At 39.0% G+C, this 25,431-nt stretch overlaps 2 protein-coding genes across 5 annotated transcripts in view; both read right to left on the bottom strand.

Annotated features, from left to right (window-relative positions):
• Nucleotides 1–3,695, bottom strand: part of LOC111260451 (uncharacterized) — a 108,484-nt gene extending 104,789 nt beyond the window's left edge. The window contains exon 1 of the mRNA XM_086968334.1: nt 2,909–3,695. Coding sequence (XP_086824460.1) covers nt 2,909–3,134 — 226 coding nt within the window. The 5' untranslated portion in view covers nt 3,135–3,695. The remainder of the gene's footprint in view (nt 1–2,908) is intronic.
• A 1,076-nt stretch (nt 3,696–4,771) lies between these two features.
• LOC111260450 (sorting nexin-25) lies at nt 4,772–24,753 on the bottom strand. Of its 4 annotated transcripts, XM_022833214.2 has the most exons (15): nt 24,476–24,753; nt 22,906–23,055; nt 22,233–22,557; nt 21,791–22,048; nt 21,244–21,581; nt 20,697–20,899; nt 20,092–20,221; nt 19,748–19,928; nt 19,192–19,364; nt 18,753–18,904; nt 18,205–18,304; nt 17,679–17,949; nt 15,809–16,040; nt 6,705–6,831; nt 4,772–6,484 (listed from the first exon to the last, which is right to left on the bottom strand). In XM_022833214.2, exons 1-15 carry the CDS (start codon nt 24,494–24,496, stop codon nt 6,278–6,280), a joined length of 2,868 nt encoding a protein of 955 aa, XP_022688949.1. In that variant the 5' UTR covers nt 24,497–24,753; the 3' UTR covers nt 4,772–6,277. The 4 variants fall into 4 exon arrangements, with proteins under 4 accessions (XP_022688949.1, XP_022688951.1, XP_022688950.1 ...); XM_022833216.2 differs by lacking the exons at nt 4,772–6,484; nt 6,705–6,831 and adding an exon at nt 9,458–10,550; XM_022833215.2 differs by lacking the exons at nt 4,772–6,484; nt 6,705–6,831 and adding an exon at nt 11,994–15,249.
• Between the last annotated feature and the right edge of the window lie 678 nt (nt 24,754–25,431).

The raw sequence follows: 25,431 nt of genomic DNA, 5'->3' as shown, positions 1-25,431 counted from the left end.
GTCCCCTCTTAAACTTAGCAGCGTTGACCAATCGCTGAGATACAACAGTATTGTCCCGTTAGTAAAATGTACTCGTGTAGAACACACGGCATTTTGCCGACCTTAATGGACGAAAAGTAGGGTGTGTCCAGTTCATCTGTGGTAGAACGTATGTATCCGAGAAGGAAGTACCGACGTTGGAGTTCAGATTTCACGCCACTAGAAACAGTGATTATAAGCGATAAATGTATATGAGTCTGAACTTCTGGGCAATGGTAAATAATGGAACAACATACTTATTATTGGCACATGTTATATGTTAATATTCGTGTTATATATATTCGTTAATATTCGAAACATGGGATATATGTTAATATCGTGTATATGTTTTCGGCAATAAACCTTTCAGTGCTACGAAAAAGAGAAACGAAGCTAAAGGTCAATTGTTAAAAAGTAGGTGTACAGTTAGTTAACCCACTTTAAAGTTAGACCCACTTTAGAGTTAAAATAACTAAATATTGATACCTGTGTTCTGTTCTCCCAGTTTTCGATTACCAACTCAAGAGTCGATAGGCAACCTATTGTCTGATAAAATATATGAAAGATGATTGTGCATTATAATTACCATTTTCCGCCTAAACAAATCCTTATGCATAAAAGACCATACGGACTCAATGAATCGCTTGTGAACCTTTGGCTGCCAACATTAGTTCGAACGTTGTGGCGGCGTCAACACAATGCGCAAGCCAGCTGGCAGTCGCTTCTCCTGATTGATTTGGCCATTAACGGTTTCACTTGTTGTCAATCAAGCGCATAAACTTCTTATTTTCCCGTAGTTACATTGCCGTATATAGCTATGATTTTAATAAGAATAATAATTTTATCACTTTAATAATAAGCGATAATTTTATCACTAAACCAAATAGTTGCTATGATAACAGATCAATATTTCTTCTCAAATATATCCCCATGCAATGTCTAACAGGGTTTTCTTTTACTTAGTTGCAGGCCTCTTTTCGTCTACACTATCTGCCTTCAACTTTCTCGTCGTCTGCTCCCCTTTTAATCATATGAGGGTGAGTATAAGTGTATTTCTGCTCGCATCTCTAATACTGCAATATCTCTCCTTCTCAGCGATAAATGGCAACAACTCTGCCTTCCTTGGACAGGGTATCAATGAGCGCTTTTGGAGCATAACGTTACCAACAAACGGTCATCAGCGATCAGCAGTAGAAGTTGTTGAAATACTTTCCTACTCAGCTTCTTTCTTGTTTGTAACAGCTATTGTTGTTGCCGCCTATCGTCGAGCAATCGCCGCAAAGTCGTACAGTCTGTTCGACTTTGCGGCGATAACATGCCCCAATTTCGCTATTGAGAGTCGGTAACAGAAGGATCAGCACAATCCGTCTTCTTCTGGTCTACCGCCTGGACCGGCATTGGTCAGGTACCTCCTAGTAGGCTGCTGTAGTGCAGCGATAGAAGCAGCGCAGAATAAACATCCAGTCGCATGTGACACAGATAAATCGCGCAACGGTTTGACCATTAGACCAGCCACTGTTGACTCGGTGGTCAGATCAACGGCAGCGGCGGGCAATAGCTAAGCGTCCTCCGAGCCGCCATCAACAACGTCACAAAGCCAACGGCGTTTCTGCTTCGGCGGGAGTTTATTTTATGCGCGATAGCAGCCAACATGAACCTGATAGACGTTGCCGGGGTTGGCTCGTATTTGCGGTACTTTTATCGCGTTGGCGATAAATGGAGAAAAACAAGGTCTCTTACTAACAACTAAGACCATCGAGAGTTCTACGGCAGCTGCAAACGCTCTTATGCTCGGCGCTGGTGCTATCGGCCTGTAACGCGGCGGCCGTGCATGCAAGCAGTGGTGTGGAGAGTTGCGTGCCGCAAATGTTGAACGGACGGCAGCGATGACTATCGCAAACAAACAAAGACACACAGAAGCTCATGGTGTAAACCTATTCTTCTGTAAAAGGCACCAGAAGGCAAACGTCCTTATGTAGCGTGAGAGCGTGGCCCATGCATGAGGTTTTTTTTCGCAGTACTGAACCGCCGTTGCCATTCTACGGATGATACTCCTGGTGGCTTATGCCGTCGTTGCCTTTCTGGCCGTACTGATATCTGCCGTGGCAGGAACCCTCACGCATGTAGTGTGCCGAGATTCAGCTTCTTTTTGTGTCAGCCTCGTGGTCTCGGCGGTTACAGCAGCATCAACAACAGCTAGAGTAAGAAAGCAGTTCGCGTCGTTCGAACTATATATTGGCTTCTATTCAAGGAACGTAACGGTAGATTAACATGTTGCAGTAAGACTGCAGTTGTGTGAGGGATTATATCGTGAAGGGCTAAGAGGCTGAATGAATAAACAACCCTACGAGCATCACTACGAGTACGTAGTGTGGTAAACACTGCATCGATTATAATAAGCACAGATACATGTGACACCTGTCGGAAAATTACTAAACGATTATCAATATGTGCCTGCAATGTTGTTGCCCCGACTGGATGGGCCAGAGAGATTGATGTCAGAGGGAAAGGTACTGGCCTAATGATGATGATGACGACGACGACGACTTCCTATCGATAGTGTATTTTCCGTACTTCTCATTATGTCGCTCCACCTGAGTTCTAATAATAATTATTAAAGAGAAATTAGATCATTTAGATTCCTCTTCGCTTTAGATTGACATCCCAGAAATAGAGGTCAAAGTGTGCAACACTCAGGCCTGTCATAACGGTCATCAGGTCGATCTTCTTTGAGGACACGCAGACGGAGCCCTTTTCGTACGCATGCAAACCCTTTATATAGATTATTTCGTTCCATTTGAATGATTTAATTCGAGTAGTTTTTTCCTGTTATAGTTCTGATTAATGCACAATGCGCTTTCTATTTTCGTCAGTTAGATTTCATACTCACCTTTAGGCATTCCGCATGGTGCCTTCGTACGACCGTTGTCAAGAAAGTCGAGGTTGTAGTGACGGGCTTGTGGAAAAGTGAGCGCTACGTGAGCCTGGCTCAAGTCGGCCAGGAACGTCAACGCGACGAGTCCGACAGCGGCAAAAGTACATAATGGTAATCGCTTCGTCACCAGTAAGGCACCGTGAAGCAGCACTAAATCCGGAGATTGGTATTCAGCACCCATGACTTTTATCCACCTGCACTTCAACGTTAATAATAACAGCAGCTATTGTACAGAGATGAGAAAAATACGGCCAAGACAAACAAAATCACGCGGTATTTACATACACGAACCAATCCATAGTGAACGGGGCCACACTCGAAACGGTCATGCAATGCCGAGACACGTGTGCGTGTCCAACGGAAAATTCGACGCCAGGCCTCTTTACTAGCGGAAATATCAATAATAGAAGTAATTGAACAAGCAGTACAAGTTAATCCCTTTTGTTTTTCTTTCTAATTAGTACCCAAAAAAACTCTCACACTCGACAGCCACGCTTTTACTAAAGGCACCAGCTTGGAGAAGCACAGCTGGCAGCGGCTAGCTGACCGCGCCGCCGAAAAATTCCGCGACAGTGCCTGGCGCCTGCGGACACAGGGGCACTCACGGCCGGACCACTGCCGATACACATACAAACATGCGAGAACCACTGTAAAAACACTGGTCTTAACAGCAGCACTTCATCGACACGACGCGGGCTACACTATCGTGGGGCCACTTCTGACGGCTCTACGAAGGCCCCGTGTAAAGAGCGAAAGACGCCCGACGCCGTACAGGGGAAAGGATCACAGCATGGCCCGCTCTTACAGAAGTGTAAAGGGAGCGAAGACCGTGGCAGCTGTGGCGGTCGCCGACGTTGCCGTGGCGCGAACCGTAAACTGGTGAGCGACTACGGCAAACTGAAGATCAGCCTGGCATTATTACGCTATCACCCGCAGCCAGCCGACGAACCGGTGTGAGTTGCGTATAGCGTTACGGTGCGATCACTCGGAGACGGACGCGAACGCCAATAGAGATGATGGAACAAACGGAAGAGCTTAATCTGAGCTTAGTCTGAGATAAGGGAAGTTGAAGTACGATGGAATATCAGCTAGTACATTGGAAAGACAGGCTAAGAGTTCACCGGGAAATATCTGTAACTTTTAGTGGTGGCGGTGATGGCGAATAGATAGGAGATGCTTATGCTTGTACTAAGTTTTCACCGGTAAACGTATCAGTATGGGCGAAGAAGACTATTGAATATGTCTACAAACGAATTCAGTTGACGTTTATCTTAGTATTGGCCACTGTACAAAAACCCATCAGATATAAGGAAAAGCCGCAGCGAATAATCAGGGCAAACGTTGTTACGAAACTGCAGCATTTCGGTGATAGTTAGGCAACAACGATTTCGTATCCCGGTAGATTTAGGCTGATTGACCTTTAGTGCGCAGGCCATATTCTAGATCGTGAGAGGAATCGCCATTAACGATAAGGGTTGATTATTTCTACTGCACAAGTATTTGCCGACAAAAATTTGATTCGTTCGATACTATAGTTTATCTTCAACAGTATATTTAATGATGATAAAGCGTAACTAATACATTCTGATGCCATTAACAGGCTGATCCGATGAGGATACTAAGTAAATCGGCTGACTAAAACTTTATGCCTTCAAGTGAATGATTGTTATTACAAAAATATCCTCTCGATATGTGACAAGCTCAAATGTTTTCCATATAATTACTGATACTGCTCGACCAATATAGGGCATAGGGGACTGACAAAGAACGAGCCAATTGGCGCAGCATCTTTTGTTGCGTGTAAAAACTAAAGATCAGTCAAATTGATATTCGGTAATTTATTTATTATAGTAGCTTAATGAAATACGGCTAGTGACAATAATGTTCTTTTTAATTGTTGTTTTATTAGTCACACAACAAAATCCTGATCTAGCAATTTCGGCTCGCGGTTGCTCATGTCATTGTTTCGTTTATGATCAACGATTTTTCTTATCATGATTTCTACTTGATATAGTCGTACCATCTATATCGATTGCACGTTTGCTAATTCTATGCATATATATATAGTAATTACAGTAGTGGTTTCTGGGTAGGTTTCGTACGGGAGCTATAGCACAATCAATGACAGACCCACAATAGGTAGCGGTATAGCATTCTTTTTAATGTAGTTATATGTTTACGTATGCCGTGTAGTTTTATGGTGTCGTCTTTGTACACACTCGCTTCTTTCCCGCATCATAAATAGATAATTTTAAGTTTTCCTAAGTTTTAAGTTAAGAGTTCCTGCGTCGTAACTAGGACAATACAATGGAACGCTTACAACGATCGTAATAATAATGACAACAATTCACTTTGTCTCGGTGACCAGATAGACTAAGTTTAAACGTATTCATTTTACATTATGATATATTATCGTATCGCTATCCACGAGGAAGTGAATACCATAGATAGATCTTTCTTTAATTTTCTTCTATCTAATATTTTGTCTATATGTAATATGTTACTGATAACTTACTTTGGAATCGTATTGTCCGATATGTACAACGACAACTTGCACAATTGCGCTTCACAATATTACCGCTTTTCGTCATTCTGCAATGTTCAAAACCACTTAAGACGCCTAAATTCTAGTTAAATCAACAGACGGCTGATTTCGACGTTCGAAAAGCACAACTAAAAACATACAATCCTGTAAAACATCTATATTACTCGTGTAGCACTTTATTTTATCTTTACTTAGCCATGGTTGTTTTTTTTTTTCGTTATTCTCGTCAGCATTTTGAAAACTAGATTAAGTTTAGCATTTTGTACTAAAGATAAAATTGTTTTCGTATTCTATGTTGCTATGCGAAACTTTGATTACACGCGGTAAACTGTTCGTCAATAAGGGGATTATACATGTGAAAATCAATCACAAAAATAAATCGTTTGTTTTCTTCAATAAAATTTGTCTCCGTTCAACATGAACTGTAATTGTTAAAAATAGCGCTTAATGCGTACTTGATTGCAATTTGTGCTGTCGCATCATTGTCGACCTAGAACAGCACAAACACCAAAAACAAAAAGTGTCTTATTTTTCAGTCATAATAACATAATTAACATTGTATAGCTGACCTAAGTACATCCATATATCCACCGTAACAGTAAACTGAATTCAGAAACCAGTAAATGGGCGTTAAACGCATCCGAAGCCTTGAACCTGTACTAAGCCTGTACTAAGGCCAATTTTAACTTTGCTGGAATATTCATTTATTTTGACAAAAGCATTGATAAGAGTAGCTATTACGTTCTTGCACGCGCCACTAAAACACTGCGAACGAACTCTTATTTAGTCCTCAGTTCTGGAGCGAATTCATAAAGAACCTTCTCAAGAAGGTCATAGAACAACTGCTTATTTAGCTGCTTGTCCTGCAACGCTTCGAACATTTTCAAAGTCCCTTTGCAGGCGTTCTGCGAGCCCACAAAGTTCATCATCTCAGGAACGTGGTTCAGAAGTAAGTTTCGAGCATCCTGCTTCGTATTGTGCATGTCCTGCAACGGAGAACATAGGGTCAAATATTGCTGAAGCGTCAAGTTGCCTATAGACTTTTGTGACGCTTCTCTGGCGCCCTGTTTCAAATGAACGTCGTTTATCTTTACGATACACCCGCTTAGCGTGATGCTTTCTCAATTGCGGAGACCAGATGATCACCTATCTCTTTGCAATAGTTCCGGATCACCATGATGACAACTGCAGTCGAGACTCCCATACCTTTGAAGTTCTTGTTTGTGTTTTCACATGGAGCTGTCCGTTGGGCCACACTGCTTCCTTGAACAGTTCCATATAATAGACAAACATCGATTCCGACATCATCCATGAAATGCCTTCAAGAACTTGTCTGCAAACGGATTTTAGTTATATCATTATATCGAATCTAGGAACACAAATAACGACAAAGCTACGTGAATAATGTTGTCCGTGAGATAAAGCTAAGCTGTTCGCTAGGCACCAACAGCTATTTATAATAAAAAAAAATAGTTACTTTAAATGTAAGTAATTTTTATAGTTCTATTTCTCTTTAGGTTGATTACGACTTGACAAGGACAGCAAGCAGACGCCTCCTAATCGTGACGGATTGTGCGTCGATGATTGACCGTTTGGGGATTTCTCATTCAATCAATGTTGTTTTGTAATATATATTCTTTATTTTTTTAGTGTACATTGTTCTACATTCAGTGTCTGTTGCCTCAGCGAAGTGCACCGCTCAGCGGCTCGTGAACGCTTGATAAACTAGTCCTACCAAAAATTGCAGCACGCGTATTATTCCGACGAAAGTACTAGTACGTAATGTCTTTCTTTGCCCTATTAGATCGAGTTCGACCGGCTCATATGCAGAAAAACGGTTAAAATTAGTAGTGCTTAGAACCGATGGTTCGGTAATTAAATCGACACATACATACGTACATACACACACGTGCATTATTACCATATGAATATTCCTCACACACACACACACACCCATATGACGTTGAAAAGCCCCTGTTGTTGATAGTGGAAAAGGAATTTTTGTAGGTACAGCTAAAAATATCAATTACTATCGTAGTGCGAATCATCATTTCTGCGGTAGATAACTATTAATCAGACAAGTATTTACAAGTTACCGTTTTTCAGTAAGTTCGGAAAGCGCTTCCGATATCCGAAATTTTTGAAAACTAGAGAACGCTGACAGGTTACCTTTAATCGCAACTCGCAAAGTGTTAACAGCCTACGATTTATATTCGAATGTCGCAATGGAGTCGAATAAGCTGCAAAGTAAATGAACGCCGATTCGAAATTATGAAGTTGTACATGTGTGTAAACAAAACGGTGTTGATCATAAACGATAAGGTGATTATTATTTTCGATAACATAATGATGGTGATGGTGAGGTGAAAGGCAGGTTTCAGTTAGAATGAAGCTAATATGCAACAAACAAACTTTCCATTGGATAGTACCGTCTTTTTTTATATGGATAGCGTATGTGTGTTTATTCACTGTATAACACGCGCAGCATATTTCATTGGGTCACATTCAGATTAGAGCAGCCATCTTGAGCTAATCTTGAGATACGTCACTTTTCTAACGATGGGAAAATAAATTCCCTAATGGCAAATCTACGTTTCTCTATTCAGCTCGTCAGATTACGTGGTGATTAATAAAGCAATTATAAATAAATTAATCTAGATTTATCTGCAAAAATTTCAATATAGTTACAATATGTTGAATATCGAATGCTGAAAAGATTCCGAACTCTCTTAAGTAACTTGACGTAAATTAACTGTGATATGGAACCGAACAGCATTAAAAATGTAAACTTTCTCGAACAACAACAACTTCGGCTCTGCGCTCCAGCAAAAGCCAAGAGTAAAGCGATCAGTCTTTTTAATTGGACAAACCATATAATACAGACATCATTGGAAACGAGGATATTGGATTATGCCGATAGACGCATGATTGGAAAGAAGCAAACCCGACCGATAAATATCCAAGTATGTAAGCAGCCAATAACAGAACCGTCCCCATAGCGAGATGACATTTACTCTCTCTTTTCAGGAACTAAAGATTTTTAGGATGTACCCTTACTTAACTATGCAACGTGACGGAAGATTTTCCTAATAATCTTATTATCTCTTAACTGACTGCTTGCCATCTCGTACATTCAAACATTTTTACTGCATACAAATGCTAGTAATTACAATAATAATAATGATGACCTACGAAAAAAGCCGCAAAAATAATATTATAGGAACCGAACCATAATGAAACATCGTCTACGTTTTCCGTAACGCCTTGACGTGCCGCTTATTGACTAAGCGTTTTAATGAAACGCGACCTTGATAGCGAATACGTCATAATGGATGGTCGACCGGCGGCGACGTGTTCTGATCTCTCTATAGATATACATCAGTGCACAAATCATCGCTAAATGGGCATCAGCAGGTTACAACACTATTCCACAGCAACCGGCTAACGAAACAGATGAATCTTATACTGATCGAGAAATTCTACAGAGGCAACCGAGTTCAAAATGACACGTTCCCTTTACACTGTAGTAGCATCGCCAAGTTTTGGCTGTTGCTACGAAAATAGGCAGATCATATCGGCATCAGCCGGTCAAAATTTAGCGTTCGAAATAATGCTCCGGCTGGACCGTAGACGATCACATCACGGTATCCCATGATTGGAATGAGTCGCCTGGCCGAAGATGCCCGATTTCGACGTTAGGGATACAAGCGGGCGGACAGGAATGAGAGTTACGAAACAACAGCATAGACAATTAGACATACCCACGTAGTGGTTTGTTCAGCGACGCGTAACATCATTATAACAGCTGAACGCAGAAACGTAAGCGCACATCGACAGCGATATAGACGAAGAAATAGTGGATCTCGGTGGTAATTATATTATTATTATTATTATTGACCTACAATTATCACGGTGCTGTCTGTAAACTGCGCCACAGATAAAGGTTTCAAAAAAAAAAGTACTACTTATAGCAATAGCGGTGAAACTACGCTAATTGAGTGTCTTTCATCAACGTTCGTGTCGTTTTTCCTAGAGACCTAGAAACGAATGACGACAAGTGAATTACTGTAAATTCCATTGAGCTCTGAAAGATGCCGTACTAATCTTCGACTTGACTTAACCTTGAAAAGTATACGATACATTAATTATAGAAGATTTTTATTGCTTTATTGAGGCGTCTTTACATGGCGAGGAACGATTTCTGTCCTAGTAGATCTTAGATCTAAATGTGTTTCATATTGATACGTTACTGATACAAAACATAGATAGCATGTTGTATCGTATCAATATTTCTATTTTGCAAGTAGAAACCCACACTTATGTCCGCGTACCCAAACGCTCAGAGACTTCGTCTGTGGGTCAGCTGGGAATTCGTTGTCCTTTTTACTAGCTCACGTTATTGATCCATGCTAATACAAATTTGACATACCTACGTAAATTTTATCCTGATCTAGCAATGTTTAGTGAATTGCTACCAACCACGCTTCACGAGGTAGGGGGTGAAAGGAGACCAATTGTTCCTCGTCACGATCAGAGATATGAGTCGGCCACGAATCATAAAATTTCCAGTACATATTGAGCTGCTATATGACGTAGCTATATTTGTAATTGGCGGAAACACTTACGAATACAGCAAATGCCACCCTTATATGATTGTTGATTATAAGCGTACATCGTCCGCCAAAAGTTTCGAGAGTTTTACGTCCAGTACCATCGTTACGCATTGAAACACGCGCGCCTCTCTCACCACGAAACAAATCCTATTCACGCTCGGATTCGAACCAACTATTTAGTGTACCTGAAGTTTTTCAAGCAAACATGCTACCGCCTACGCCACGGAGCAACAGTATCCCACTAAATCTGTAATAGATCGATGTGTGCCGACTACCTCATTCTGGTGCCATCTATTAAAAGCACTTCCCCGTGAGCGGCTCCAACTACGAGATCGAGAAACATGGCATTGTAATTTCCGAAATAAGAACAAATAAAACGTTTGTAATCGTATTTATACGCACACATTTAGCATTCATCGCCTAGCAATGAACAACTCATCTGAAAAAAAATTAAACAATCATATTAATGTGTATAGTATATGATATAAGTGACATTCAGAGCATATCAAATAATTCCGAAGGGATTCTATTAGCGGTCAGTGGCTTATAGGCAATATGTTAAGAACCTTAAGCAGAGCAGACAACCAAAATATCAGAAAACCGTGTGACAGAGAGTTTATTGCTACTCTTGTGTTATTAGCGATACGTAATACGTAAATTATCTGGTGCACATCACAATTGTCGTTATGATTCAAATCTGGCAACGAGACGCCTTAGAGATAATGATATATGCTGTGATCAGATAAGCCCGAAATGGATCTACCACCCACTGTATATCACGAATGAAATAAATTGCTTTTTTTGGAAGAATATATAGTCGTGCCCTTATTATATTTTGATTGAATTTATATCAAACAGAATAAAAATGCTATATATATCATACTCGGATACGGAAGAAAACACAAAATATTATTTAATTTGTCGGTCCAGAAGATTAGTGTGTCCGAGAAAAAAAATTATTTAATTAGTTGGCTACCTAATCAGTAAGCGTCATCACAGCGCTGTATATAATGAAACTATTGTTGGAAGAAGATAAACAACGAGTTCGAGACAAATTTCTGCTAATACGAGGTAACAACAGTTAGTTGGTTGTCCATTGCAAATAATTACTGCCGCTTTAAGTTGATATTACATCTAATCAAAATTAATTGTTTCTATTATATTTTAATGGTAGTCCGCCATCTAACTAAAATTTTAAGTTATACCTGTTAGATATGTTAACATAATTCTAGTGTCAACAGAAGACTTATACCGGACCCTACTTGCAGTTAGAAGACATTGAACTAATAGTTCTTCCTCAAAATTTAACATCTTTGCGGCTTGCCCTGAATAGCTTGCTACGGAAATATTTTATAACGAACAGAAGAAAAACACTTAGGTACTTTTGTTGTTGTTGAAAGCACTCCTGCATCAATTGTCTGTTTGTAGCGATCGGGGGAAGGAAATTTAAATACAAACTACGTTACTTCAAGGCTATAATAGTAATTTAGCAAACAGCTAGCTGATTATATGAAAAGGAATGAGCAACAGTGTTATCTACACATTCCCAGGTTCCTAAAAAATGGACCGTGTTCTTCAACAACTGATTTAAGAAAAATCACAAAGACGCCGTTATCTTTAGCGTTACCATCTTAAGGTTAAAAAATTGTTTGGCGTCTATCGAAAGCATGGACTCTTGTTTATTATTTTTTTTTATTTAAATCTACTCTTGTATGCATGCTGCACGATGACGATTAGTGCCCGTTTTTTAGGACGGTTACATCTGCAGACATTCAAAATATGGACTCTAGCCTCGGCTCTCTCCTCCTGTGTAGTTAATGTGCTTTACATCTTTCACATGAGACACGTCTACGTGAAAGGGCAATAATTAACAATCGAGTGCTTAAGATCGGTTTTCGTTCGCGAAAACTATAATATTTGAACATTTATTCCATACTGTGAAGGGGCAGTTATCGTAAGAAATATAACACAATGGTTACCGCCATAAGCAAGCCGTAGCTTGTATTCCCCAGTGCATAAGGTCGTTTCTCCTTGAAGATCATGCTTTGCCGAATAATAGCTACAACGTAAAAACGCTATTTTATATGAGCTCGGTCTATCTGAGAAGGCTAAGCCAAGCTATAAAAGATCGTAGAACTTGGGACAGAAAGTTGACTGTCTTTCTATTCGATAGTGTAATTTAATATCGGTTTAATATCGGAAAAGTGTATGTACCTTAAAGACAAAGAGACAAGCTTAAATCGAACGCAATTGATCTGCTCGACTATACGTTCAGCAATAGATAAGTACTTCAAAGACATTCCATGAAACCAATAACGCCGACAAATCGGAGTCTCCTTCACAACTTTTGTTTGGGCTTTATAAAGTTTATTCACCATCCATTATACGACTCAATCATGATCTGCAACTATTGGAACGTTACGTAATACTTATTGCGATTATTTTCACAACTGTTTATATGCTTAATGGAACAATAATACCGCTCGTTAGTTACAAACCGAAAATTTACCATATGGACTATATGCATTTTCTGGGCATTGCTTTTCGTCCTCAGCCTATGACCTATACGTGTAAGTAAGTTTCATCATTCACGGAATTTAAAAGATATAAAGCCAATTCAAAATCGATACCCTCTCGATGATGCTTTAATTTAATCTCGATGATGCTTTAATGCTCAAAATTAATGAATGTACCTAATAATAACTAGTAAGCAAATATAGTTGTTATGTGACGATCATCATAATGTCTCGTAAGCGGTCCCACTTGTCCGCCGTCTACAAAATCCGTCCGATTCCATTTTTTATTGACCCGTCATGTAATAAACATGTAAGACCATCTCTTAATTCAGCATTATCTTTATATTTGCGTACCATTTCTGATTTGGATGGCATTTTTTTCACATTTTTCTATTAATTCGGCAGGAATAAGTTTCTCTGAAATGGCCTCCACCGGAAATATCAAAAATAGATATCGTACAGTTACAATTGACGTTTATTGCACCTGCATAGACACGGTCCAACAATGTGTCACGTGCAAGATGCCTCTGTATGTCTGCATCCCTGTGACAGAGGAATACTCAGGCAAAATAGGATAGCTAGTATCGCCTTTGCCCTTAACTCTATCCATTGCTGTAGCGTAGGAAGTTACTGGCCGGCGATAGAATCAATGCAATCATCGCCTGACACAGCGACTGGACATATTAAATGGACTCATTGTTTTGCCATTCGATACTCACCGAACGAATCGTGTTGTTGTTGTTATTGTTGTTGACTAAATCGAAATATGTGCTTTCTGACTTCTTGTTTGCTCCTTATAGTATCTATGTGAGACAGCTTTCTCCTCACAAACTCGGTAAAATCACCTATGCGGTCTATGTACGTCTATTACGTTGTGCGCAAACATGCATCGAATCAATACCAAAAATGCTGTTAATAAAAATTGATAAGTAAACTAAGAGAAAAGGCAAATATTAGGCACTAAATGAAACGCGATTCTCCGCTATATCCGAAATGGACATTACTCTTATACTAGTCCATAACCATATAATAATAATAATAATAATACTGTATAGGACAAACTAAAGCAGCAATAGCTGAAATAATATTATAGTAATGATAATAGTAATTATAGTGTTTCTGGCCGCGCAATGCACAGAGTAACAAAGAACATGCAGACAGAAAGATGTAATAGACATAAATGATGTTATACCATATTATTAGCATGTAAAAAGCAACAAAAAAAAAACCCTTTTTTTATTGTTTGATACAGTATTTTTTGCCAAACCCTCGAAAAGCTAAGCTAGAAATTGGCTGTTTTGATACAGAAGCTCCATTTATTCAGATCCGCTATACATACGGGCATATAATACCTATTTAACTCCAAAGACAAATATAATACTATCTACGCCGGCATAACAAACTTCTTTTTGCTGGTGACAGTTCCAACGGGACTGAAGTTGTTATCCTTTGTCAACTATAACAGTTAATTCTGTTTTAGCAGTAAACATATTGCCTGGCCGAAATATTAATTATAAATAAATAACATTGATTTCTGCCTTGGAAATTGAAGAAGCGGAAATCGTTCGCTATGTCTAAAAAAAAAAATCCGTGATTGGAATCATTTTCAAGTAAGAGAGATTTCGCCTTACTTTTTTTTCAGGTTATTATCTCGCAAAATAAGTAAGACAGTATTATTTTAAATTCGATGTTGCGTTGCGCCTGTCAAAAATCAGCAAAAAAACAATCAACCTATCCTCAATAAAAGCTAAAGTAATTACTTTCATTTTGTATTTTTTATAACAGTAAAACGAAATCAATGACAAGTTTGGTCCTAAGTAAAGCAATTCTAGATCGTATTGATAAGCTGATGGCAATATCAGATGGATGCGAATGGTCTGTAATCATTAGGACCTAAGGAATATTCCGTGACAAATGGTCGAAGTTATGTAGTGTGTTAATAAGCTCATTGATTAAAAATCAATATATTGTTTATCTAATATTCATTCAGCTATATTTCTGACCTACATTATAAACAGTTCCTTTTATCACTAGCAGTAACTAATATCAAAACTTCGATATCAGCGTTGAATTAACTATTCGTGCATAAATAAGTACCGTGCAATTATTTGCGCTTGCTGAAAACATTTCAAATCCCATAGCTAATGATTTGAAAATGCGCCAACTCTTTCTAGGTAACCGTTTCTATCTACAATATAAGACAATCTGGGCCGCAGGCTTGCCTACGGGGTCATGATGACAACCCTCTACTGTCTAAACTGGGTCGACGTCTTATTTTAAGGCACTGCCACCGCCGCTAACCAGATAGATTATCGCGGTCTAAACATTTTAACCTATTGAAACGACCAACTAGAGTAAACTTCTTTCTCCGGACTTCGATTAGTTGAGCACTTCATCGTATAAAACTCCATTGTGCATCATTATCTTAGATGTTGAATTCAAAAATGTCGGAAGAAAACATGTAGTATAGATGTTGATGTTGTTTTTTTTATAAATAACCGTTTAAAGCTATCATTTTGCATTCACATATAATGGCATTTATTATTTACGTGGTTCGCAACCGTCGAGTCGCCTTTGCAAGATGGTTATTTATTGTCCAATCGCTTCAATTAATCGCGTAACCTTTGTGCAGAAAAACGCCCGTACAATGTCCATACAATATAACATGGCACGACGTTACTTATTTCGCTAGTTACGATACATATGACTGTTAAGCATCGCTTCAGACGGTCGGCTTCCAGCGCGAAACAAGGTTCGTCTGTGTTTTGACTCGAATCTACAACACCACTTGTCCGCAAGTTTAATAGGCAAACACTTTACCACTGCATTATCATGGGAACTTATATCATTAGCCGGTCCAAAAGACGCAACCTCAATAATTGTTATTTTATAGATTTGACGGATGTCTGCATTGAAGCTTTTTCCGTAGATCAAGTACATGACAGTACTATGCTCAAGACTTCCGGCTATATAAGAGATCTGGGTGGCAAATAAGCCCAGCAAAAATTGGACTGAGTATCGCGCAATAGTTAATTCACAAATCGAAAAACTCATGCTTATCAGCTAGTTAGCTTAATAATATAGCCTCGTAGACTTGCAGACGAATTTAGATGCTACTCAACATCATACAACTAAAATTCAATTTCAGTGAATGTTTTCTTTTTCGCGAAAGATCACTCACCTATTAATTGTTTTGCCAAATGAGATCTGGACAAACATAATTAGCGTTCGACGAAGCCAATTGACTGGATTCCCGCCCTGGAGTTCAAACATCTCCGCAAGTAAATGATAAAGAGGCTCAGCTATTGAATCGACCCGCATCTTGTCTGCATTTAGATCAGAGTCGCACAGCTCAAGGAAGAGATCATCCTCATCATCTAATGAAGAACTGGTTTCGTTTCCTGCTTTATCGCCTGCAAACGTTAGGTTGCCAGACTGATATAACAACTGAAGATAAGATCTATATTTATTAGCATTGGTATTATCTATTCGTCGTGGAATCCATTTTTGAGATCGCCCGTTTTACTGGGGGGATTTGTTAGGTTTATATATGTAAAAACTGTTAATACTTACGCGGGCGAATTTAGGTGCGAACTTTTAACCAGGAGTTTATTGTCCTAGCCTAACAGCAATTTTTTTTACAAGGGACCGATGTAGGGGAGTCGGTTTGAGCACGGGTCTAAATAACCCCTTTGTTTCTATACCTAAACATACGTTTCCACGGTAAAAAACGACAAAAGCACCAGCAGCGGCCGCAGCAACACTCCCTCGTCAGTAATGCCGATGTTGTTTTGGGACATAGCGTTAGCGCCGTCGTTAAACACCATTATGCAAAACAGCCAAAAGTATTGTCGTACCCGCGACAATGTGGCCTGCAGTTTATTAGATCTTCGTCGTCCTAGTGTACACACGTTATTTAAAGTAAGTAGCCTATTTGACTACTATGGCCATCGTTGCTTCTGCAGGGGAGACAAGACACAGCAGTGGAAGCTATTAACAAGATTGAAGTTGTGGGGGGGGGCCGAGATAAGTTAGATTTTTGTGGATTTATTCTTAGTGTTCCTTTTTCCCTAATATTGAAGTCTACATAGAGGGCGAGTGTTCGTACCACCGGTCGAAAGCAACCATTTAGCAATATGGTGACGACAACCAGCAGAATGGGGACCGTGTTATCACATTGTATTGTGGTGCTACATAGAACTGACCAGTTATATATCGTAATCAACAGAAAATTATGTTATACATATTGTCCAGATCATCTTTAAACCAGTTTTAATGACTTTTGTATTCACGTGTATACATGGTCTATTGAGAAAATACTGTACTAGAGCCGATGGGTCTGAAAAAAGTTGTACGCTAAAGAAGGCAAAAGATGAACTCTACAAACTTAAATGGATTTGTAACACTAAGGCCACGTTGAAAAAACCAAACTATCCATCAGGGTCATATGGCCATTTAGTACACTATTATTAAGATTAGCAAGAAAAGCGCTAACAGCAATGGGAGGCCATTGTAGTTAGCAGAGGAGAATACTATTGACTAACAGACGATGTTGGTTCATCTAGCATAGGGTCACTAAACGGCCAAAGAAATAATGGAATCAATAAAACTGTATCATGTAATCGTATCGCTTAGCTAAAGAAATGGGACGATTGGAACAATGCTATAGAGCATATAAAACAGCACAATAGGAATATGTGGGCAAGTTGTTTTTACATACGACGCGAACCTTCCAGCACGAGTATCGCCGCTATAAGCATAATTTTGGTGTTCCGGTGGTTGGATCGAGGTTTACTGAGATATGCTACGGGAATAGCGCAATTGCTACGTTCATAAGAAGCAGGTTCGACCTTGCTGTAGATTCAATTGGAAAATATTTAGTAATAAGTGTTCGATAGAATTCAGTGCGTATATATAGCTCAACGAAGGGATGAATTCTTGGTTGTTTATCGCCATTAACAGAGAGCCTATTAGTCGCTGGGTTTTCTACGATATCGGTCATGACTCTGATGCTTATTTTCGTTATTAGGTAATATCCAAATGGTGCTAACCTTTAAAAAGCGAGGGCAAAAAATTAAGCGTTTTCTTGAGCACACTCTCATCACCCTGAGCCTTTATTGGCTGCAGCAGCGATGATGGAATTTCGTTGAAAAACGAACAGACCGCTTCACAGTTCTGCAGCAGTTCGTCACGAAGCAGCACGTCGAGAAACGTTTGCAGGGACGCTTTCGCGCGTGATAAATATGCTTGGTCAAACGCTTTCAGACGCATCTTTGACGGGATCGATGGAAGATTGACGCGTCGCTTCAGCGTTGACGAAATCTGCGTAGGGAGAATTCCAATAGAACTGTTAAAATATCTTACGAAAATGAATGCATTTCCATACCTGCAATGTAAGCCTCAAGAAATAACGCTATTTCTGCGCGTACACTGGACTAAAGTCTTGTCACTCCGATTGTTACAGCTCAGTCTGGCCCTGTAAGACTGTTTGTGATTACATGTACGTTATCTTCGCCAGCTACACTAGAACTTCATGTTCCGCATCGACAGCGCTGCTGTGAAAGAATAGAAACTAACCGGCAAAACGTTCTGCAAGAGTTGATGAAAGTCTGAGATGCTTTTGTTTACAACATACCCCGAGTCCGGCTGTTGGCTTACACTAACTATCACTGTAAATCTGAAATTTATAGCCAGATCACACAATGAGTATTACTTCTTTGAACCCTCCAAAATGATATATTATTGTGTTATAAAAATAATGTTACTATTATAAATGAGGCATGATGTTTTTCTATAGGACTTCACCTAAAACTATTACGAACATACTTTTTTTTTCTATTATATATCACTCTATAGTGTATTGTTGGTACTTCGAATAATGAGAAAATATCTCTTGCTACTCTTTCAGTGCTTTTAAACGAACTAAGCTTCCACATGTCAAATGGGCTAGTTGTTCCACGGCGTACGAGAGTTTCTTCTATCAATCCGAACGCTTGACCATAAAAATAGTGATTTTAACATAGTTGTGCATAGACGGTGCCTATTCAAAAATTAGTCTTCTTTTTCTTAACAGAGTTTGAATCAAACCAAGATCTATTTCACAACCTACATCGTTCTTTGCTTACCTGGGGGTATCTCTGTCTATTTGAGCACCTTCCACACTGGCAACCCATCTACCGATATTATCACTCCACCGATCGGTACGCTCCATATACTTGGACAAAATACTACATTCAATTTTTAATTCGCTCGTCTCCTTCTCTAGAGCGGCAATCATCTGCAACAACGAGAAGTCAAAAAGGTGACACAGTTAGCATCTAATGATATGGTCAATTGCAATCTCACTGAGTCGAAAGCGTATTTCTATCTGGCAAACACATGCGGCAATAGCGTTCTATCCTATATGGCGAACCCGTGGATTCAATAGTGAAAGCAGGAAAGCCACAGCTATCTCTCGAGTTAATTCTCTACGCCACGGTAAAACCAAGTAAATATATGTATATGCAACGCATGATACAGGAATCGACAAGAGCACTAGGCTGTGTGAGGGGACGAGGTACACACCTTGGGGTCCGAGTTAAACGACGCCCGAAGCGCAGATAGAGCCTTGAGCTTGTCGTTAAGTCGACTTTTAAGTTGACTAAGTTTAGCACGCGCTAGCTGACAAGAGTCTGCTAGCGAGATCGCTTGGTTAAACGACGACTCGTTTTCGGCTGAAATCGTATCGCCATTTCCCACTGTAAAACAGTATTGTGAACACTTTATATTTTGAGATCGTTCACTCTTGAAAATCGAAATCTGAATGGTCTCAAAGTAGTTAGTCTCATTTCATGTCGCTGAACTCGTACAAATACATCTGATGTCTAGTAAATATTTGGGCAAGTAATGGAATGTCGAAAATTGCTTAGAGAAAGAGATAGCTAAAGGCTATTTGATCCAAATACATATTTGGTTTATGTATCATGTCCTATGGCTCCGTCATTATTTTGCTAAAGAACAAAATATTTCATGCTGCCTCTTTGTCATTAACTTATAAGCGTGTTCCATTTCGAATTGTTCAAAAAGTGCTTGAATAAATATCTCATGAAAAATATACGGTCAACAATAGGGAACTACGTACCACTTCTCTCTTTACCGAATGTTGATATGTCAACTTTTTTCGACTCGACTATAAGTTGATGATAACTTTCCGATAATAGGAATGAGTGATAGTGCTTGTCTTCGAGAAGACGATAGCATTCTCGCTGGGCCTCTATAAATCCCTCAGGGCCCTTGTTTGCCATGATAAATGCTTCAATATCCTAAATGTACACCGACACTGGCTTAGTTTAAACTATATAGTTTGTACAAGTAATTTTATTTTAATAGAATGATTAAATTAAAACTAGATAACTTAAATATGGCAAAACGTAAAATAAGACAGTGTGCAAATTAAAACGATCTAGTGTCACTGCATAGGCTAACCTTAAGTATCTGTTTGCTGAGCCGAATACCTGCGTGAGGTTTCTTAATATAGGTTATATATATTTCGTTGCCAAGCTGATGCCACTCATCTTTACTGGTTTTCATCATCTGATCGACGTCGCACCAAAACCTATAATTGAAAAGTTGTCCCATTAGCTTGATCTTGTTCTAAATATTAATTTAAAAAGTAAGCTTCTGTCATATTAGGTACGATGGATTGTTTCCAAAGCTGATTTTCCATTGGTGGGTAAATGAGAATGAGTTTTCTAATCCGAATTACAAATTCAGCATGCACTGAATTGAAATGTACGAAATTTTCAAACAAGAAGAAATAAGTTACATCAGGACAAACGGCAGCGGCTAGATAGACTAGATTTTTAACTTCAAAATCTGCTGCTTATTGAACCTTTGAACTATACCACATTCACTAGCTTGTTTGAAGTAATATTAAATTTCTGAAATTTCAAATCTAGACCCAACCATGGAAGGTCCCAGATTTAGTAGGTAAGAACTTCACAGTACCAGGCAAATACTTTATTAGCAGTACAGCCTGGTCTGTTTAATGCATTAGCTAATGAATCTCCTTGACGAAGATATTGGTTTACCCCAGAAGATTTCGCCCTTCTTCCTTCATCTCTTTCTCGAAGAAATGTCTTAAGTGTTCCCGAGCCAGTTCAGAGTTCATAATCACGCGGAACGCAAGAACCTGTCTTCCAGGAACAGTAGCGTCCTGGTCTGACCCACCGAGGTAATCTGGACCGCCTAGTGACTTGAGTTTTTTTTCGCAGAGTCCCTTCGCGAATTGGAGCTGAAATTGTCATAATCAAAGCAAGTAATATGTGGCAAAACATTTGGCCATACTTTGCAATAAGTATAACAGGTGGCAACAAGATGTCCTGCGATGGAGTTAGATCATCGCCCCGCACGATATTTCAATAAATAAAAAATGTTTGGCGCAAAGTTTCAAAGGCAGTTGATTTCAATACAAAGAGAAATCTATATACATGATAACTAAATGTGCCGACGCGCATCTCATCGTTATGATGTTTTGTCGTTTTTCAAGAATTAAATGGAGTGATTTACACAATCGTTTTATTTGCATCCATATCCTTTTGAATGCTTTTGTAGAATAGGAAGTGTACACCATCATACCTGGCGAATGTATTTGGGGAGATTCCGGCTGAGAAGAAGATCTCCCTTGGATAGTGTCGGCGGTTCAATCTCTTTATCAGCGCTAAGCCCTTTTTGCTTTTTAATGTTATTCAATGTCGTGGCATGCATAATTTCGGCCATAATTTTATACCGTAGCACTTTTAAATCCTCAACATCTGCACACGTCTGAATAACAAAAACGAAATCTTCGAATGTTTCCGTCATTGCGTAAGTTCTCTTGTGGCGTTCCTTTTCTTCTTGCAGCCATTTGAGATACGACACTAACTTCAAATTGATATAGTCGGGAGAGCACAGCATGTCGATAGCTGGGTAGAGAACTGCAAAAGAAAAACGAGAGAATCTTGTAATTCTAGTGATGCTAGGGACCAAAAATAGTTGGAGAAGCTAACATTACTTAGTGGTTTTTCTTTTACTTGACACACTTAATATTTACTTAATGTTGTAACTGAGAAAAAATTCAAAATTCTAACAACTTACTATTCGAGAAACAGTTAAACAACGCAGGTAGCCCGAACGTGGTAAATACCTTGGCAAGTAAAGATTTCCTTTAGAAGTAAACGCAATGGTACACACAAAGCGTAGCTGGAGGGTAGCAGGACGGTGAGCAGGAAATCGCAAACAGTGCGCAGATGTTCGAGTTCCTCTTCTGGCGACGCGAGAAAATGATGAAGCGATAACGGCTGGCGCGCTGTCATAGACAAACGCAGCCTTCGTAGATGTCTATTAACTGTCCCTACCAGGTCACTGGAGATTAACTGCACTTCATCCATCTTCAAATATCGCTCTATGAAACGTCCAATAAAGAAGGAGTATTTTGATGATCCAAATATTGCTAAAATAAGCGCTATCGATTTATTATTGTGATGAATAATGTAAACATGCGATATTAAAGAATTTAAGTTAAAAAATAGATCAGTTCGAAATTGAATTGTTAAAAAGTATTTTATACTTAATTACTACATTCATACCTTTAATTTTTGCCATCACAAGCCAAAGCTCGTCTCGAAGAAGCATCGTGAAATGCTGATGATATTCGGGAACCAAATACGAGTACCATGGCGTAACAAAGTCTCGAAGAGCGAGATCAATGATCTCCTGCAACTTAATATCGGCATTTCTTGAGAAAACCATCTGACGATGCCTTCCACCTACGGAAGGCATCCCCTGAAAAACGGGGCCTCCGACGGAACCAGCGATCGCTCCACCGTTCTCTGGAGGCGTGCGCGACTCCCGCAACTTTTCCTCAAATAACTCAACCACTTTTCGATTCTTAATAAGCTCTCGACGAGTTGTCTGCAACGGAAACAAGTTAATACTTAGATTTTGGCATTCAATTCCAGCAACTAATCTATAATGTAGATAATGTAAGCTATAATCTAGAATTTTATGAGATGGGACTACCAAAGTGAATTAACTGGCATACAAAAATTAATCGTATTCAGAAGTCAAGTATGGGCTGATGGTAGGCCTTGAATCATGTTCGGGCAAGTTTTATAGCAAAAAAAAGCCGAGAAAGCGCGCGCATGATCACAATAGCAACCGCTTAGATCCGGATGCTCTTATCTCTAACTCGACTGAGATGCCATTTTCGGATAGTATTCATAAAATTCTAGACAAATCGTTTAGAACTGTAATACAAACCCGGTGCTTATCGTCGGAGTCAAGGGCAGAATACACTCCAACTATTGCTCCACATGTGGCCGCAGTAATATAAATAATAACACAAAGCACATTACTTGTTTGACCCCAGTACGAGACAAGGGCTGCCGTCACTCCGGCGCATGTGAACCACTGCAAAAAAAAAAAGAGGTAACATTATACAAAAATTACAAATATACACAAAGTTTGCACGCTGTGTGTGTGTCAGACGACGACCTTCTCCTGTGGTTGCACCATTGTTTATATAATGAAAATTCACTGTAAATACGAAAATACTGCCCGGATTAGAAGCTACATTATAGCCAATAGGGGGTAACGTTGGTACAATTTAACTAAAAGATTTTGTGCACTTAAATGTAGGCAGAAAAACGCATACAAGCATTTATGTCACGCCTAATATTTTACTGCGATACTTTTTAACAGTGCTATCTTAAAATCCAAAATGGTTCTCTTACATAAGTATCGACTAGCACAGTCCGTTTACACAGTTGAAGCCAAGCGGCCCCATAGAAATCAAATATTTTAGATAGTCACTTCGCTTGCCCAAAGCCTTTATTATTCTCGCTTTGGTAATTTCCTTCCATCAGCAACATAGAATAAGGAAATTATACATTGGAAAAAAATAGTATCGCTTTTATTTCATTAATAAAATTTTTAGTTAAGCAAATAAACTGCCCGAAGCTACTGAGTATCATAAATAAATCCTTTCCAGGGCGCTGTTCAATTCAAAGCTGTATTCATGGTTATTTATGTACTTTTTTTCACTAATTATTGTTGCAACCTGAGTACTTACAATTATGTTTCGAACCGGACTGAGGACATCATATAATTTTTGTGTCCTTTACGTAACTATCTAACTACCCTACATAAACAAAGAAGCTTGATGCGTTTTAACTATGAAACGAATTCATTCTGTCCGAGATTCAAGCATGGGTAAACTAAGGATATGCTTTACGCTTCTATCCTCAGTCGTTACTTGTAAATGCTGCCTCGTTCAAATCTAAATTCGGAGATTTAAGACAAACTATGATTTCCGCTTTGCAGCGAACAACAACAAACCCTTTTATCTTATATCGATATTTTATATATTTATTTTATATTGTAATTCAGTATAATTGAGTTAATTATATAGAATTTAATGGTTAAAAAAATACGATAAAAAAGAATAACGAGTCTGACCAAATGGCTCCCTTTCTAGTAATTTTTTTTTGCCATCTACACCTCTTTATATGACGTCCGCATAATGAGTTTCAAATTAACGATAATTTTGAGCTATTCTAACTTTGAAAGTAATAATTTTACAAGAGTAATCACTTAAATTAGACCGATTCAGAGAGTTGCTTTATGCCGCTTAGTATACAAGTGGTAAGGTAACAGCTTGTCGAGATATATTTAAATGTCAAAATATATAGTAAATGATACTAAAGACCGTTAATTTCATTAATTCGCCACACTCCATAAGGCATATCATATACAAAAAGAATTACTCTATTGATGGCAATAAAAGCGGATACATTTTGCACAGTACGACAGAAACTGTCTGTCCACCAACCTTGACAGCAGCACCGGACATAATTTCCAGTAGTTACAATTGTCAAATCCTAGTCCCTGAGCAAATCACCTCCTCCTCATAGAGCCAGCTACAAAGGCTTACATTCAGGCTCAAAAATCTCTTATGTAGATTCATTCATTTCAACCATATGTTCATTTTCAGTTTCAACTCCTTTTGGTATCAACAGGCAGTTGCCTGTCGTTCACCAGATAGCTTTTACACACAGACACACATTCTTTCGGAGACTCACTCGCTGTGTTACCCTCCTCATACAACGGCTATGTAAAGAACCATTTTTAGCAGCTGACGGCTAAAAACAGTGACGGAAAGCCCGATTGAGAAAGGGCCTTATATTAGGAAAGATACGGATTCAAGTGCGCGCCAACCAACCATCAGCCCGCTCTCGTAAGTAAAGGGAAGTAAAACGAATCCAGTACCCCGTAATAATGAATAGGCATTTCGTAATGGCTATTGCAAGACAAATTCGCATGCATCGTATTTAATATAGCAAGTTTCCATGGCCATATCTATGGTATGCGATCTAGCTTATCCACAGTACATTTGTACATTTATAACGTACTACGGAAAAGCTACCCAGCTCGACAGCAAATGACCGTCTATACAATAGCAGTATTTATGCGTACTGTGAGCTTTATTCTATTCCGTCTATTAAGTCGGCGTTGACTTTTACCGTATATTTGTTAGAAGTTCGCAGTTATAACTTGATGGCATTCCAGCATATTTAGGAAAAGATTCGCAGGCGTTATATATTTTAGAGCTATCCAATGGCTTTATGACTGATAGTGATTAGGCTAACAACGTGGTTTGTCATTTCATCTGTGTCTATGTATGTACTGAATTAATTTAAATTCAATAACATACTATAATTTTCTTATCTGAACATGTTAAAAAAGGCTGCACCCCCGGGGCGCCCATTATTTCTTACCCGTAACCAA

This window comes from Varroa jacobsoni, unplaced genomic scaffold (assembly GCF_002532875.2).
Source record: "Varroa jacobsoni isolate VJ856 unplaced genomic scaffold, vjacob_1.0 scaffold_440, whole genome shotgun sequence".
In the NCBI taxonomy this organism is placed as follows: domain Eukaryota; kingdom Metazoa; phylum Arthropoda; class Arachnida; order Mesostigmata; family Varroidae; genus Varroa; species Varroa jacobsoni.
This window is presented reverse-complemented; position numbering and strand designations above follow the sequence as displayed.

Bases quoted from the DNA above. Each gene is read 5' to 3' on its own strand.
- LOC111260450 (XM_022833214.2), bottom strand. From the start codon at position 24,496: ATGTCCGGTGCTGCTGTCAAG. The intron at 19,365-19,747 runs GTACGTAGTTCC...ACTGTTTTACAG, and splicing joins ATTCGGTAAAGAGAGAAGTG to TGGGAAATGGCGATACGATT. The intron at 17,950-18,204 runs GTTAGTTTCTAT...CTCCCTACGCAG, and splicing joins TCTTGCAGAACGTTTTGCCG to ATTTCGTCAACGCTGAAGCG.